We start from the raw sequence: 18,634 nt of genomic DNA on the forward strand, positions 1-18,634 counted from the left end.
TTAAAAAAAAAAAAAAAAAAAAAAAAAAAAGTTAGAAATTTTTGTGTGAAAACACATGTATAGTATCTTTCTTGTCTATGTAATATTAAAGATAATTATTTTAGGGTGCTATAATATTCCTACTGTCCTTTCTTCTTATGAAGGTATTTCAGCTGATGTGTTTGGATGAAAATAAAAAGATAGCACTAAAAATTAATGGAGAAATAATGAAAACACTGTATTACCTGAATTGTTATGTAATGTTATCTCAAAATGGAAGAGTATGATGGATCGAGGGTAGTACTGATACTAAGGCACAATAAAGAACAGTGGGATACTTGAATTCTCATTGCAACGTTGCTCTTAATGTAAGTTACAAGTTAGTCCTTTCTGAAGTGAAAGTTTAAATCTTGCTTAAAAAATCTTCTGCTAGGTTTCAGATCTGGGGCATCTGATAGTTTGAATTTGGGGTCCAATTATGAGAAAAGGAAACTTTTCTGTTAATTGCCCAGGTGTCTTGAGGGATGGAGACAGAAGAAAAGGTGAAGGACAGGCTTAAGCAGGGAGGAGTCAAGGTGGTGACGTGGGGAAAGGCAAAGAAAATGAAAGGATCCTGAAGCACCATTGGTTTGCTGCACCGTTTGTCTGATTTTTTTTTCTTTCCTCTGGGGTACTGCAGAAGATATTACCTGCTGAATGAGAAACAGTGCCAGGAAAGACACAGCAGTGGTCTCATCTCTTTTTTTTTAAAATCCTTTGTAATTGGTACACTTAAAAAATAATTTGTAATTGGTAAATGCAAGGATGGAGAGGATCCATTACAGTTATACTTTCCCTTATTAATAATCCACAATGAAAATGTTATCTGAAAACAGATCTTTTATGTTGCAGGTTTTAGTCCAGAAGTCTAAGTTAGCAGAATTCACCAATTCCAAACAACCGTTCACTTGGAATTGATCTGTAGCTGTCCCTGCTCAAGTTACAGGTCATGCATAATAATAAAGCTTTCTAATTCTGTGACACAATATTCATAATGTCTTTAAAATACTCAGCTAGATAATGGTCCCCAGGATCTGGACAGCAAGACTTCAAAAGACAGAGTCCTCTGATCTCCAGTTTCCTTATTCTCTCTAAGCTTGGAAGGTTTCAACTATCAAGCATAGATAGATTAAGTTTTATTGGTTGATAGTCTAAATTGCATTTGTATTATCTTTCCCCTTAATATTATTTTCTTTTCTCTGTATTGGATTTCGTCCAAATATTACCACTTCCACAAAGCAGTTTTCTGAAAATATTTTGCTTTTCTTTGATGTTTAACTGCTTAACACGTGAGAGCTGCAATAAGGTGCTGGTTCCTGATAATAGTTTTCCATCTGTAAGGAGAAGTTTTCACAATCTTCTGTGCTTTGCTTATATTTGATAGAGCTCTTCAGTTGAGGCCTTTCATGGACAAGATAAGGTTCGGTTAAACATCTGAACTTTTGAATGTTTATCTGAACTAGATTTGACCTCTAAATTTGTCCATCATTAGTTATTTTGCTTTTCTTCTTAGAGACTAAATTATGCTATTAAATATGCTCTAAAGTAGGTTAAGCCCCTGTGCCATTTGTCAGCTGGAACATTAATTTTAAAGCTAAAACAGTCTTCTATTGTATCTTTTTAACATTTTGTCTGAGTTTTAACTGAGGCTGGTCAAACATAAAGTCAGTGCACCCATGCAAACCCCACATGTAGCTGATTGAAGTGTCTCAAAGTTGCTGTGATGACTGACCTGATTTTATTTCAGGAAAAATTGTGATATATAGTAATTTTTTTGCCTGCTCAGGCAGCTTGTTCCAGTGCAGCTGTTCTGGAGACTGGATGAAGTACTAAATGTCACCACACGCCCTGCAGTGTCTCCCCCTCCGAGCCCCTGTGCAAGGGCCAGGTGGACTTGGGGTCCCAGCTACTGCCGCAGCAAGAGCATTGCACTGGTAGTGTAGGACACGCTCCTTTCTGCCGTCCCAGTTACTCCTACTTTTAGCTGGTCACATCAGCGTGTCCTCTTCCGACCCAGATCTTGCCCTTGTGCTGCCTGTGTGGTAAGAAGGAGGGACCCCCAGATTCTCGGGGGAGCGGGTGGGTGCTGTGGGGAGGTGGCAGCGGGTCCCCAGGCCACCTTGCACCTCGCCTGAAGATGCACGCGGTAGCAAGAGGAAGAGAGAAGGCATTGTATTGTTTCTGTCTGCTGTTACACAACTGAACTGTGTGACTTGATCTTTATTAGAAGACAACTTCTGATAAAGTCAGTGCTAAAAAAAGCTCACACCTTTAACACGCTGGGATCAGAGCTCTCAGGTAAGCAGTCAAATTTACAACATCAACTCTTTTAACATAGTACGTGGCTAAATATACCAGCAGCTTCGTTGTGGGCTTTCCTTTTCCTGCTGTAATTACCCTTTCTCGGCCCAAGAAAGAGACTGACCCGTAGCATATCTCACAAGGCACCTTCTCCCACTAGCAGCCTCCATGGGGTAGGCTCACACAAAAGCTATAGTCTCCACTTGCTCTGCTTCATGTTTTGATGTTGATTTAATGCAGATCCTAAAGCACCTTTCGTGGAAGTCTTCACAGTGTCCTCGAAGTGCAACTCTGACACTATCTTGTGAGCAAAGAGCTGTAACTGCTGAAAAGTTTGAAAATCAGTTGCGTTTTAACAAATAGAAATCATTTCTATAGAAGCATGAAGTTTTATGGCAGCAAAGGTCACTTTGTTTCAGGCTTATATTTATGTGAATATAGATGGTGGAGATTCTTACCAAAATTTTCACTCAGTGTAAGAAGTAAAAAGGAATCTTAAATCCACTTTCTCTTTTTAAAAATGCCGTCATGGGTGATCTTTTATTCAGTTATACTTACTCTAACGATTTAATTGAGGTAGAGGTAATTTGATAAAGTAGAGTTGACATATAAACAGAGTACAGCAAATGGATTTCAGGTCTTTGGCGAGACATTTTTTGATTGCTTTAAAGATAATGGGTGTGCCTTTCTCCTTCATAAACTGTGACATCTACATTTACTAGAAAGTACTAAACTTGTATTAAAAGAGAAAAATACACTGGAACTTATGGTTTGAAGCAACAAATAAATTAATGTCACTACCATTTCTCATTGGCAATAAATATTTTTAACTTGTTGGTTTCCATAACATATGCACTATGAATTAATTCTAACCCTTGTTGTATGAGAACCTTTAGAAGTTCATCATGGGTCAAAAAATATAAGGTTGTGAATATAATTGGAGGCTGACTGCCATGGAAATAACAATAAATTTTAAAATAATTTACTTCTTAAATTTAGAAGTCCAAAATATAATTGACAATAGTCTCAATAAAAAGAAAAATATTTGGTATGATATTCTTTCTGGAAAGGTCCCATAAGATCTGATCTGAATAAAAGAATCAACAAGATATCCAAGCACACATCTAAAGTTAAATATATTAATCATTTGTATGAGACCTAACAATGGTGACATAAATGCAGCAACATCAAGTCTTACTTGTTCTCTACAGATAGTTTGTTTTTCACAGCATAAGGCAGAATTATATGCAGGTTTTGAAGTTAAAAGTGCACCCATGGCCAGCAATACCCAGCCACTCAGAAGGGTTTTCTTTTGGCACAACAATCTATCTGGTGCTCTTGATAGAAAAAGAAACTGTGTAACTTTATTGTTCTTTTGTCTGAGCAATTTAGTGTAAGTAATGACTATTCATATTATTTGCAAAAGCTTGAAAATATTTTTTTTTTTTTAGATTTAGACTAACTCAGTCAGGAGATAAGCATAAAGTCCTGAAAGTTATCAGCATATATTCCACAGGAGAAGAAAACAAACAGAATTCTGTATTCCAAAAAAACCCTGAATGTATTACTTGTAAATTATTTGTTCAACTTGATCTGGAAATAGTCTTCAGCTCCTTGCTCCATCTTCCTCAACCTTTAATTCTTATGTTTGTTTTCTTGTGGGAAGTCTGCTTAAATAATATTTTCATATTATATATGTCAGTATCAGAAGTCATTAATTCAAATATTGTAATTTTTTTCCTCAGTAACTATCGTGTTTTATATGAGTGGGATGAGACTGTAGAGCTGTAAATACTGGAAAAAGACAGCACTGAGTTGCCCAGGTAGCAAAGAGCAAGGTCTGCTGTTCCACTCCTGTGTCTTAGACCATCCAAGTTATTGAGTATTTTCCTGGGAATTTTAGTAACCCTCTCTAAAGGAGAGAAGTGCACCAAATACAAAAAGCATCTCCATCACGGTCCTGCCTTTTGCCTGTACTCATCTGTAATTAGATCACTCTTCACCTAAAAAATTGACAGAAAGCAGCTATTGAAGGAGACTTGAGATCAGACTATTCCTCGGTGATCTGTGCTCATACAAAACTGCCCTCCTCAGTTCAAGGAGGGTAACGGACTGCAGCTACTTTTTTTGCAAAGAGACTGTGTCAAGAGTCTTAATCTCTGACATGAGCTCGGAAAGACCAGTTTCCCCTTCCCAAGCACGCGGTACTCTCTCTTCCTAGAGCCTGAACAGCCTGACTTTGTGTACTGCAGCAGATTTCATCCAAGTCCCACATGTTTTACATTACACGAACATAAACTGGTCATACTGTATGAATAAAATGAACTCATTGATTTCTGGCATTGTGGTTTTTATATTCAAGTTAAGTGTGTATAATAGCATTTCTAATATTGTGACAATACCAAAAAAAATGTGGAAAGAAAGCCTTGGCATGTCCTGGGTGATCTAGTCCAGTCCCTCCTGTCACAAGGTACTGTGTTCTGTGTCCCCTTTCATAAATTTATTAAACTTCATCTTAAATTCTTTTAGTTTTATTTGCCACCACGACTTCTTTGAAAGGGTGTTTTAGAACTTCGTATTATGGCCAGTTTATACTCATTTATTCTTGTGCCAACATTGTTCTTCGGTTTAAACAGCTCTTTTCCCTCCCTGCTGTCCTCTGCTCATCTCCTGCTCCTTTTCCCACCCCACCAGCAAATTCGTAGAGAACAATCACAGCTTTTCTCAGCCTTTTTCTAGCTGGCCAAACATGCCAAGCTCCCCGTCTGCTTTCTAAAGCTCGGCATCCCGTTCTCCTGGTACTTCTCACAGCTCCTGCCTGCACCTTTCCTGGCAGGAATTCCCAGCTCACGCACGAGTAGTCAACGTTGCACACACAGAGAAATATTTTGCATTAATCCTTCTCCGACCATGCATCGGGTAGTCTTAGGTCTAATCTGGTTTCTCCAGCTTCCAGTCTCAAAGTTGCTAAGAATTTGTCTGATATCTAAATTCTTGTCTCAGATTCCCAGCCTTGCGTCACTCACAAGTATTTTCTGAATGCTCCTACTTTTTTCTGTTGAAGTCATTAACGAAAACACAAAAATCAGTTCCAAGAATATTTTAAGGACTTGCACTGGTAACTTTCCTCCAGTACAGTAGTTCTCCTTTCAACAAAGCTCATTTTAATACCTTATTTAGTCACTTTACAGTTATTGTTTTAATTCTCTACATCTTCTCTAGTTTAACTAATAATTGACATTATAGCAAATACACAACTGAAGTCCAGGTAGATTTGGCCTGTCGCATTTTCCTTTTCTAAAAAAAAAAATAATTTATTTTATTCAAGAAAGATACCAGGTTAGTTTGGTATGATCTTCCTTTATAAATCCAATACATAGTTAGAAATATTGCTTTAATTTTTAAAAATATTTATGGTACAAATATCAGTAAGAAAATCTGTACGTGGAGTGCCAGTTTGTTTCACAATGTGAGTGTGTAGTGGTATTTAACGTAATATTTATTTCCATTTATTATGAGTGGGGGACAAAATTTTTTAAGTTTATATGCATAAGAGCACAATGCAAAATATTAATTATGTAGTCATTTTACTGAATCTTTACTGCTAATGCACACAAATTTCACAAGTGTAATGACACTACTGAGCACTTAAGTTGTTAGGCTGTCATATTACAGAAAAGTTATTTGTGCTGTATAATCACTGTTGTCTTTTTCCTATTGTTTATTTCTGAGCTTGCTTCATAAACATTTATCCATGCAGATATACTTGCTGTGGCAAAGACCTGTTTTAAGACCAGGCATCTCCTGGCCAGTGATAGCCATTCTGTCACTTGATACTGCAGTTCTTGGGTCTATGCTCCATAGTTATCAAAGCTGTAATTTTAAAGTTTATGGTATACATAGGGATTAGGGGTAATGTCCAGTTCTTGCATTTTCACCACCAATCGCTTGTGTAGTCCCTTTAAACAGATCATGTATCTGCCTTTCATTTTACTCTTCCACAAAAAAAAAAAAAAGATATAGTAATTATAGTGTGAGGATAACTCATGAGACCTGCCCAGGAATTTCACTAAGGGATAAAATAGGATGACTGACGAAAGTCTTTAGATCAATAAAGTAGATGAAGTGAATTCTATATCCTTAGTGAGCAGACTTTATTGACTCCATCTCAGAACATCACAAAGAAAAGGAAGGAGGCAGGAACTTGGTTTTGCCACTCAAAACTTTGGTGCTGGTTGAAAAACTGACCACTGAATTATACAGGAGATCATTCATGTTGCTCCTCCCTTAAACGAAGTAGTTTCATATCTGCTGCAGGTCAAAAAAATCTGAAAAAAAATGTTGAATTCTGAGTTCCAATTAAATCCAATAAAACTTAAAGTCGTGAGTCATTATATATTTTTAGATTACAGTGCCTCCTGAAATGTAGGCACAGTCATACGCCTCTGCATGTTAAGATATATTTCTTCAGGAGGATGAGACACTCAGCAATTAAGCATTTCTATTACTTGAAATTAACTAATTAATTAATTTAAATTAATATTTTCACACATACGTAATAGTTCTGCTGTTAGACTGGCACTTCCATTATTCAAAGTCATAGAGACCTACTTCTAACTCCCCTTTTGCCATCTCAGCTTTGATTCAGTCCTTCAAGATGCTGTTGAGGACTCTGGATAAGAGTCTGTAAAGCACTTAAGAAAATGATTCCTTTTAGACATCACAGATCACAGTTAAGTCCATTGGTCTGTTCATTTGTATTTTAAGAAAGTTGCAGTTAGGATTTTGATCAGTGTGTTCTCTATTTGGAATGGTCAAGCTTGCCACTTTTAGTATTATTAAATCTCAGTTTATGGGTGTTGTCGTTATACTACAAGTCATCTCCATTTCTAAGAACTTTCTAAAATTTTGAAGTCCTCAAGAGTATTTAAAAAATAAATAAAAATTGCAGTCCAGGGTAGTTTTTTTTTTATTTATTTTTCCTGCAGAACAAGAGTAATGGAAAAGAAGGTAGTAATGTAAAACTATTTAAATCTTTTCCTGCCTTATTCACTCCCACAGTTGCTCTTCATTTTGTATGAGCCCTTTCCATCCAAATGAATTACATATGATAATTTTGGGCGTTATAATAAACAGACAGGCATCATAATAATGTATTTCCGTTAGGAAGAGGTACTTGGAAGAAATTGGTTTTGCAATACACATGATGTGAGACAATCAATAGTGCTTTAGTCTGACAAGCACTGTCAATATCCATTGTCACAGTTCAGAAAGTCATTAATGGATAGTTCTTCAAGAACCAATGCTTTCAACATGTTAGAAGTGTTCAGATATACTGTACCTGGCAGGAATTAATCATAGGTAAACCCTTGGGATTGGGTATAAATGTTTTGTAAATTAAGAGTGAAATAAAAGTCACTGGAAGGAATGTGAGATCGTGTTATATGGAGTTACAAAATCTTGCCAGTAAAATATGGAGCTGTTTAGAACATATTAAAACATTTTACTTTCTGAATCACTCAGGCTCTGCCCAGAACATCACACTGAGGAAAAACAGTATGCTAGAATTATATTGTCTAGGTACATGATTAAATTCACAGAAAGCAATCACGTAAAAATTTTGATCCTTGCCCTGAAAAGGTTAGAGCCTTGCCTGGTTCTTTTAGTTGTGGCCACGTAAAAACCCTGGAGAAAGGCTTTTGTAACTTCACCTTGCAAATACGCTAGCCACTGCTTAACATTGCTTAAATTTTAATTATGTTTAGTCTCATTACATCATATATACAGTTTAGTGCATTAAATTATAGCAAATAATTCTTCATCTGTACAACTCAAAACTTCCACTAGCTCTGCTGGTGCTATTTCTGCAGAACTGTGTGATATGGAGTTACCGCATTAATTCTTTCCTTCCACCTGTCTTCTTGGGCAGAAACTCTTGTACAGACTTTATTTTGTGGTTTTACATGATATTCCTGTTACTTATATATTATTAGGAATATTAAGGCTGAAGTTGGGGCACTGAATAAGTATTCAGAGGATTTATAGAGGTCCAGAAAAATGAAAGTCAATTTTTTCTTGGTGCTTTTTTTTTTTTTTTCTTTCCTAGAAAATTTAACCTATAGGTATCCTTCCTAATTCAGTTGATGTTATTTCAGTGTTATGCAACATTAAGGGCCAAAAGTGTGTTATTTCTTTTGTGCCTAACGACGTGCTTATACAATTTTCTTTTTGCACCCAATATGTATTACACTTCTTTGATGTGATAAGCTGTTGTGGTTTAATATATCAATTCTAGAGCAATTTGTCTGATGAAAAGATTGTTCAATTTATTATTTTTTTTTTAATTTATCTCTTCATACCTTTCTGACTTGTGGAAAAAATAGAGACTTAATAAAGTTGATCAAAGTAATCAGAAATGTTTTGCTGAGATCTCAGGGTCCAACTTTATTTCTGGCCAAATGTGAAAGTCAGTCAGTATTCATGTTACATTTTTGCTGCTGGATTGAAGTGTCCTTGCACCCACTTGCACTAGCAGAAGAAATTTAGCATAATATTGGATTCGGTGGGCTTCCCCTCTGCATATACTCTAAAAGGCCTTGGCCCAACAAGACCAGGCATAGGTTTCTTTTTTCTGTCTCAGAAGCTCTTAGCGCAACATAAGGAATAATTAATTGAAAAGTCTGTGCAAAGGGAGGGGAATTATCCTGTGTTGGTTTTGAAGCATTTCTGTGGATATGTCACTGTGAGTACCTTCAGAAACAGGATCTGAGTTTACTCAGTACAACGAATCCAAGGCACACCTGTACATTTTATGCCAGGGAGCATACAGTAGAACAAGCAGTAGATTTTATTTCCTATTATTTTATTCTTAGGTCCTTAAGTGTCCTATTTTACTTCTATATGGAACTGCTTTCCATTTTTTTTTATGTTTGATGTTTGGCAGCTCTCTTTCTTGAAGTATTCTTCTGGTCAAATCCAGAACCTGAAATTTAAAAACTCCAAAAAGTATTTATTGTGGTTTTTTAAGTTTTAGAACTACTCTTTTTTTTTTTTTTTCTCTCAGAAGCAACATTTGGTCCTCTTTGTATTTCCAAATATAATAGCAAAGTCATTTTAATATGGGTATATCGCGAGAAGAATGGTTTGGAAATAGAAAGAATATTTCTAAATGATATCTCAACAAGGATATTTCTGGCTAAGCTTGGTTTTGGAACATGCTATCAAAACCCTTGAATTTCTGGGAGACTTGGAGTTTCCCTCTGGTGACTCACACATATTTAATAGAATAGAATAAGAAAATAATCAAAATTAGCTTTGCTGCTGTTTTTAACTCTGTGCAATACAACTCAACATAGGACATGCAAAAGTATCCATGACAATAATTATTCCTACCTCTAGATGTAGTTTTAACACCATAATAACTGTTTCAGGTATAAAACTTCCAGCTGGGTTAATGCATCTTTCTAAACAGAGGGATCTTTACCCTGCTGACAGTCCCCTATCCTACTGTCCACAGTATAACCACGTTCACCTCAGTTAGAACATCTTCACAAATCTGGTGTATGCTCAAAGCGTGTAGTTCAAGTGAACATAAAAGTCTTCAGAGTCCCACAGAAGGGGAAATGTGGCAGGCATCTTAAGTGACTTAAGAGACGTTTTCACTCCTGCATCATTTAAATTGGGGGAGCTTCACTGTAAGCAGGAAAAAGAAAACCTAAATATGAATTGCTACGTACAGAATGACCCCAAGCAACAAGAGTCCCTAAACTAAATACAATTCACTTCACTGTTTCGAAGTACCATTAAGATGCAGAATTAGAAACATCCATTTGTTGTTCTTTTTATAGCACAGCCAAGTGACTTGGAATTTTAGCTTGTCCCTGCCAAGGATTGCTCAATTTCGAACAAAAAGTCCTCCACTATAATGTTAAAAAAGCACCAGCCATCAATTGAATGCTAATCTTTATATTCTATGATACATCACTCCAAGAATGCTACCATTAAAAAATGTGAATTCTATTTTTCATAAGTGATGGATTATTGTACCAAGCTGTGTATTTTCCAGTAAAGTGTCCTTTTATTTGTCCTGTGTGATTACTAGTTTGTGGAAGTATGTGTGGGGTCATTTTAGTGCTGTGGGAAAATGGAGCACTCTTCTGTTAAAATCAGTAGTGAAATCAGAAGCAAACTATGCTCTGATCATCATAAGCATGTGTTTAAATATTGCTTTCCTTAATTGGCTATGTTCTATTTACTTAAAATGAACAATTTGGCAAGTTTTTCTCCCTTGACAACAGCAAAGCATAAACCATTTTATAAGTTTGGCTGTTAAAATCAGATTTGTAATGTAAACCACAATATTCCAGGGTTGTTACTGTTGCTTAACCAGTTATTTTCGCCTGCCATTGTTTTGTAATTGAGCACCTTTGAACATTCTGTTTCTGTTTAAAACTTATGCAAAACTTTTTCTTACAAAATAGTCTGATAATATTGATCACAATTTTATTTTTTCCTCTCTCTTTTCCTTTGGATCCTGCGTTATAGATGAGATTAGGGAGCATCTCTGTAACCAGAGCTAAATTATCGGGGGCACTATTTAGAAATTCTGTTTAAGGGACAGTGGGCCAACTCCTGTGAGTTCAACTTATGGAGAACACTGTGTTTTAGTGGATGGATGGATGGATGGATGGATGGATGGATGGATGGATGGATGGATGAATTGATTGATTGATTGATTGATTGATTGATTGTTTTTCAAGGGAAGATAGAAAGCTGTTCTTTCCTCTGAAAGCAGAAGTCACCCCTCTCAGCTGGAGCTCCTTGCCAGGGAAGGCTGAAGAGCTCTGGCTGCCCATTACCCTGCTCAGCATTTGGAGTAATGGGCAGGGTGAGAGAGCCCAGGATGCAGGACAAAGGTTATTCAAGGCTGGTGAGGCTCGGGTGATTTGTTAGAAAACTTTAAAACTCTTCTTGTTCAGGGAAACCTTTGGAGATGATCTTCCCATGGCATTGCTGCTGCTTCTGGAGCATGCTGAGTTTATCCTTCCTATGAATAGTGCTTATTTTGATAGTTATGATGGTGCCCTGTAAGCACCTCAGCAGAGAAAAAGTTACATTTATGCCTTTGAAACTTCCTCCAGGGGATTTTTTGCATCTGGGTTCTATGTCTTTTTGACACAGAGCAGGAATAAATTGAGCTCAAAATGTTTTTCAGTTTGGTAAATGCCTAAATATAATAAAATATAATCATTAGGACGGGAATACTTTTCTTTCCATAAATTAATGCATCTTGCACAGATTTTGTGGCATATAGCCATGTTTTCTATAACTGCATTAAATATATATATAACGCTTAATCCATCTTGGCAAGAGAATTCAGTCCTTCGCTAGTGGTGTAACCATCCATCCTTTCTCATAACAAGTAGTATATAGCTAATAGCGCATAGCACGCTTTAAGTCCAGAGTTTTAGTTGAAAAATCATCCATGTGAAACTTGTGGGATTCATGAGCATTTCATGAGTAAACTGGTCGCCATCCAAATACTTATGGGCAATAAATAATACAACTCTGTGAATAACCGGCAGAGTGAACTCATCATGTTTATTCACAAAAGTATTAATCAGATGTTTTGTCCTATCCAACCAGCTACACTGCTGACCTACCGCAGGATTTTAGTAGGGTGGCTATGCATATCACTTTATATTTGGGAAAACTACTATTAGTTGAAAAATGTTGTTTCACTGAAGCTTTTTCTTTTGATTTCTTTTAGTTTTCAGACTGAACTACAGTGCTTCTGACACAAATGACAGAAACCGAGTTAAAAGCAGATTAAAGAAGTTCATCTCCCGAAGACCCTCCTTGAAAACATTGCAGGAAAAGGGACTTATTAAAGGTGTGTTTGGTCTTATATGCTTTTTTCGAGTAACATGTAAAAATTCACAAATTAATTTTTCATTCTCAGTTAAACGAACAAGTACATTTGACAACTACTTCTCTGATATGTTTTTGCGGCTGTGTCTCACAGAACTTACACTGCTGAACTGTAAAGAAAAAAAAATCAGCTTATATCTATCTCTGTGTTAACTACTGCCTCAGTTTTTCTGCTTTGGTGTACAGGTGGTAGAAGCCCCTCCACCTAACACAGGCACCCACCATGCACATTGCAAATCAATGAGCTGCACAGCTCCATTTCTTTTTAAGAAACTCATGTTGGTGTAGTTTTACATTTTAGAATCTGAAGTAGGAACTTCAGATGCTGTGCCGACTAATTTGTGTTCTAGGATAGGCTGGAATACTTTCTGCTGTCTTCTCTCATTATTTTTCTAACTCGCTAACAAAATATATTTTTAACAATTTAAAATACGTGACAGTGAATAATAAAGGCTTGAATAGGTGATTTTTTTTTTTTTACCTTGCTCCAGTTTTTTGTTGTTGGTCAGCCATTGCTTTGACATATCCTTAAAAAATGGTTTCTTTGATAAAACATGTTTGTTAGTCTATCCAAAGAGTAAGCATTTTGCTAAGGAGCTGGGAGTTAACTTGAAGGCAGTAGCATTCTGACCACTAATAATCAAGCAAAGCCATGTTTTCAAATATTGTCTGGAATAATGCTTTAAAAATTTACGCACTCCCAAATTATTATGTGTGAAACCCACAACTGCACATGCAAATTGACTAGAAAGAGGCATTTTGCCAACAGCCCCTGTCAATCTCTGGAGTGTGAGTATTCCAGTGGTGTGTCAAAAATGGCAAGGGGTGTTGCTAGTGTGTATTAAAGTTGTCTGTCCTGAGCCAAGAGATTGACCCCAGCCAGCAAAAGCTAAAGCAGCCACAAGAGTTAAGCACCAGCTGGGCCCATGTCTGAAGAGAAGGAGAAGATTTTATGAATTAAGTTCTTACGTTTTAGATACATGCAGAAAAGTTCGGTGCAACGTTGTTTACTGTATGGAAGTCTTCATTATATGAAATTATTATGTGCTTTGGTGATGGGCTTTTGCTTCTAACTGTCATAGAACTTTTAAAAAAAAATAGCAATTTATAAATGTGTGTGTGTGTGTGTGAGGTGTGCACACTCACACCCCAAACTGTCAGGATCTATCCTTACACGTTCATAGTATCTGATTTCAATACATTCGAGGGTTTTGCCTCTTTGAAGTACTCTGTGGGTTGAGGGTGGGATTTGAAGGCATCATATTCGTTTGTTTCACTTATTACAGTAATAGAATAGTAATTTATAGTCTTTTAATTTCTGGATTTAAGGGGTGGGGTTTTTTTTAGTTTAATAAAGTGTGGCTGATGTATCTCCTGTGGCGTTACATAGGGATCAGATGTGATCCCTGCTAACAAATCCTGATTCATTAGCATAACTCAAATCCACCCTCTAATGTATCGCTCTAGGAAAGCCAGATGAATTTGGGCTTGGCTAGAGTTGTATTAAGCTCTTGATTCATAAACATAGCTTGGTTCTACCTGGGGTAGTCTTCCACGACTAACGAAGATGCATGATTTGTGACCCAGTCATTTGGAATTGGTACCCAGCACAGTTTTACTACTGAAATAATGTTACCACGAAGAAAACATGTTAGTTATCTACCATGAAGTTGCATTAGGATTAGGTTTTGGCCATGCAAATGAGGCAGGATTCGTTAGCACGGCTTAATTCCAATCTACGGTAAGTCTATGTGAAATGCTCATTTGATAAGGTTCCTTCATTGTCTTCACCAGAGTTTATCCCTTAATCTGTTAAAGTGTTATGAAAATGCAGTTGCAGTGCTTATAGAGAGACCACTTTTAAATGTTAATTTTTAGGCTCCCATTAGAATATTTTTAAATCACAAAATGCAACCACCCAGATTAAAAGTGAAAAGCTTGCCAAGTTTTGTATTGTAAGATGCATCTATTTATTTTTCTAAAGGTGACTTAAATGGTTGCAAAAACCTCTCAAAACTATTTATTTGCTCGTTTCTTAAGGGAAAAAATGTTAACCGATTTTTACAAGAAAAAAATTCCTCCAGCTCTGAGAACACGCATACTAACTTTTATCCCATAGGGAAATACTTCTGTCAGAATTGTAAATCCCTTAAAATAGGGGCTCGTAATAAAAGTGTGTCTAAAGCCTTGCAGGACATCTTGGTACTGAATTTCTGACAAAGAGCTGTTCTGTGTGCTAGTGAAGAATTGATATAAATATCTGTGAAGCGTGTGGTGTTAATTACTCCAATGCAGTGGCACTGTAGGTGCTGTGAAAACCTTCACTTTTCATCAAGTGCTATTCATATTTGCCAGGGGCACTATAAAGCTCTCAAATCTATATTGATTTTTTACATTGTATGTCACATTGGAACCAAAACTCCAATAAATTTAACACGTAAATTATAGTCATGAGTAAATACATTTTAAGGTGGTAAGTTCACTTAAACACAGTTCTGTGCTCTGTTAGTCACTGATGTGTACACTCTTAGCCAGAAGACTCAACACGTTTCTCCGCATTAACCAAATTTGGGAATACAGGCTTCAGAATTAAATAGCAGTTTGATCTCCTGGGGTACTTTGTTCTGCCAACACTGTTATCAGAAAAATCTAGAAATTATGTGATTGTCATTTAACTCTTAACAAAACTTTGTTTCTGTAGAATGTAGCAAATATCCATGTAGTAAAGAGAAGAATAAGAAGTAGGAGGATGATAGTCAGGCAAGGGAATGTAGCAGACCAACATGTAAATGGGAGTTGCGTGTTGATCTGAAAATGAAGGCGCGCTGACACTTTACATGACAAAAAGTTATTTTTGTCATCACTGTCCCATTTGCTTTCTAGTCCTTTGCGTAAAAGAAGCCAGAATGGGAACAGCACGTTGGCTCCATTCATTGCAATGGGCTTTTCATGCTTCAGTGAGAGATCTAATGAAGATCATCAGTCTGCCTTGTTCCACCTCACTCGTGCTTACACAAAATATCTTTGGTCTAGAAACATTCTGAGCCGTTTTTGAGATGATGTGTAACACAGTATTTTTGTGCAATGTGTATGCACACTTATGTTCATATATATCCACACTTGGATGCAGAGCTAGATATACTAAATAAGAGGCGTGTTCCGTGTCTGCCATTTTACAGTGTTATTTTGAGAATAACTGCGTTCAAATTTATATGCTAGGGCAGGGGTCCTCAGTTCCTCGGGACTGAAATATTCTCAGAATTTACAGAATCTGCACTAATATGCTAGAAAAATAATATATAAATCTTCTCTTTTAAAACGACTTTATAGTCTATAATTGAACTTTGATCTTTATGTTTGAGCTTTGTCATGATTTAATATAACCCAAAATGAATTGCCAACCTTCAACTTGATATTGGCCTGCTAACTTCCTGATTTCTGAGCCTTTCTAGTCCACAAAAAAAAAAAAAAGTGCTTCTGTGAAACTGTGATTTTAAAGCTATAGTGGCTGTGTTGGTAATAGACTATCACAAAATACACTTTCAGTAAATGGTAAAAAAAAAACATGAATAACAACATAAATGGCACTGTGGGAAATGAAGAAAACTGGCAATAAATTAATCTAGGGTTTTTTTGGGGTGGCTTTTTTTTTTTTTTTCCCCAAAAGCTAGATACCGAAGGAACTTCCCTGAATTTATTTCCTAAGTTAAGGCAAAAACCAAAACAGCATAAAAATTGGAATGGTTACAAGTGTTTCAAGATGAAAATAAAAGCCACTCAATTGCTAGTGAAAGGAACTAGCTGTGATTTGGCTTGATAGCCTATAGAACAGGGCTCAGCATATGTTGGTGGTTGTGCAGATAGCAGCACAGAGATCACCAACCATTTTATTTCCAGACAAGGGAAAGCATCTTTACTGCTTCATACATCTCAGTGGACCCTGGGGTAGTTCAATGTAGTAAGTGTAATGCTCATGAGAAGTCCAAAAGAGTAGATTAAGACCTACCTTTGGTGTGTTCTTCTGGGATATACAGGGATTTATTGAGTGATCTGGTGCCCATAATAAGTTAGAGAAAGTTAGGAAATGTTGTCTTTGACTTACAGGGTCAGTGGGTCACAGGGGTATTTCTTACTTTCCTTGACCACTATATGGACATTAGGAAGTACTGTTTCCCAAACCCTGTGGATGACTAAACACTGGACAAATTGATTTTTTTTTCCTTTGACCTGGTGGTCAGAAATAATTCAGATAATTTTGAAATATCTAATTTTTGGAGACTTGTTTTGAGGAGTACGGCAGACTCACTGTCTTTAAATTCAAATGAGCTCTTGTCCCCAGTAAAACACCATAATTTCTTAAAAGAGACTAGTGTCTGCAGTACTCTCTATTTTCCCCTTTCCTGAGAATGTGAAACAAAATCTGGCAGTTCATATGCCACTTAATAGTAACTGTTCACAAATGTAATTTTTTTTTTTTAAATTGATGACCATCACAGATCAACGATATATAGTAAATCTCCAAGTTAAAAGGACTGGCAAGATTCCCAGCTGACATAAATCAGGGGAGCTCCATTGACAACCTCACTGACTTCAGTCAGCTGAGGACCTGGTCCACTTATTGTAAAAGCGTCGTGGCATTATTTGGAGCCTCTGTCTGGGCTCAGCGTTATTTTAATGTCTGACTTAATATGTCTGACTCTACGTATTGAGTAGCCAGAAGTCACCTTTCAGAATATGGCCCTTTCCAACTGCATCCCTTCCCGTTCAAAAAAAAAAAAAATCACTACTGTGGTAACTCTGTACTTCTGTCTCTCTGTACATTCCTCTCTTAGTTTGCCTTTTCATTCTCTTTCCCCCTTTTCTCTCCCAACATTCAAACAGATGCAAAGGAAACAAACAACTTAGATGTTGATACAAATCTCTGTTAGTCCGGCAGTGTCCAGCAGTTCAAATCCAGATGTAGCAGAGTTAACTTTGTTCCTGGAAGGCACTGAATTACATAGATATAATTTGTATTTCTAAAAACTTGGCCATTACACCATTATATGTTCTCCTCTCATGTCAGAACTTGAGCTTCTCCCCGAGAAATGGGAATATTAGCCATGCCCTTCCCTGTATTTTTTTTAATAAAAAACACTGAAGTATGATTTCCTTCCAAGTGTGGCCACATCTCATCCATGTACACCAAGAACAGTTAAACAATGACATTCTCAGTGAGGATGTGGCTTTAGTGATTTTGTTTTAATTGTTTCTTTTCCAGAAGTATTGTCTCCCATAGACTAGATTTCTGCAGCTCAGAATTAGTGGCTTTGCTGCAGCCTGTGAGAGCTACTCAAAAAAAAGTAGCTCTGTCAGGCTCAGGGAAAACTTGAAGCTCCCCAGAACGAGCAATTCATTGCAGCTGTAATCATCATTTTATATTATACAACTTGCAAATGTCCATCCCCTCCTCTTCTGGTGTCTCATTTTATATCCATGTGCAAAGCTGTCACACATCCCACCATCTTCAATAGAAAGTTTAATGTGTGGATATCAGGGATGTGTAATGTAAACCATACCCCCAAACATATTATGAATATATTGCTCTTCTTAAAAATGCTTGTTGGTTTTTCATACTACAGTATTGACTAACTGTCTGTGTTTGATGTATGGTTTACCAGCCTGATGTAGACTTATGGTTAGAGCTTAACTTGTTAGTTCTGCTTTTGCAGCCAATTCAGAATAACTACAGATGCCCCAAGATATTAAAATTGACTGCTCAAATGGACTCAGTGTGGGAGTTTCATTGGTTTTAAATTGATAACAGCTGAAAGAGTGAATGATTAAAGCTGTATATGGGCATAGTATGCAGCTCCTTTGTACAAGCTCTTGTGAACAGAATCCACTGTATGGGAATTGCCTTTGTTCTAATAAAAGATATTTCTGAACAATTGTTAGTTTAAATTTTTAAATGATGAAACAAGAGCATTTCAGGAGCCTATAGAGGAAATAATTCCTGAGAAACTGGAATAACTCTGAGAAGATAAAGTGGTTTTCTATTCAGAGGGGAGCATTTAAAGTTAAGTAGCATTCCATAAGGTGGTAATTGTGTCTATTTCCCAGGCATTTGAGTTAAATAAGCTGGATAGGAAACATAAACTGTCATAACAGGAGGTTAGGAGTGTTGTGTACATCTTTTTTTCTTCAAGTCATAAAAAATGAAGTTTTGAAGGGCCTTATCACAAATAAATCAAACAAAGGCTTTTTTTGCTTCTTTTATCCCTTTGGGAGCAGTTCTTATTTACTGCAAAAATTTCCTGGACAGTTTCCCCTTAAACTGCTTTTAAAAAAAAAAAATAAAATATATATATATATATATATATATATATATATACACACACACTTA

At 36.5% G+C, this 18,634-nt stretch overlaps 1 protein-coding gene across 1 annotated transcript in view; it reads left to right on the forward strand.

The window, feature by feature from the left end:
• The window catches only part of ARHGAP15 (Rho GTPase activating protein 15), a 320,935-nt gene that overhangs the window by 171,209 nt on the left and 131,092 nt on the right, over positions 1-18,634 (forward strand). The window contains exons 10-11 of the mRNA XM_026852528.1: positions 12,089-12,213; positions 12,895-12,898. Coding sequence (XP_026708329.1) covers positions 12,089-12,213; positions 12,895-12,898 — 129 coding nt within the window. The remainder of the gene's footprint in view (positions 1-12,088; positions 12,214-12,894; positions 12,899-18,634) is intronic.

The sequence above is a fragment of the Athene cunicularia genome (genome assembly GCF_003259725.1).
Source record: "Athene cunicularia isolate RWA chromosome 7 unlocalized genomic scaffold, athCun1 chr7_part1, whole genome shotgun sequence".
Classification (NCBI taxonomy): Eukaryota; Metazoa; Chordata; class Aves; order Strigiformes; family Strigidae; genus Athene; species Athene cunicularia.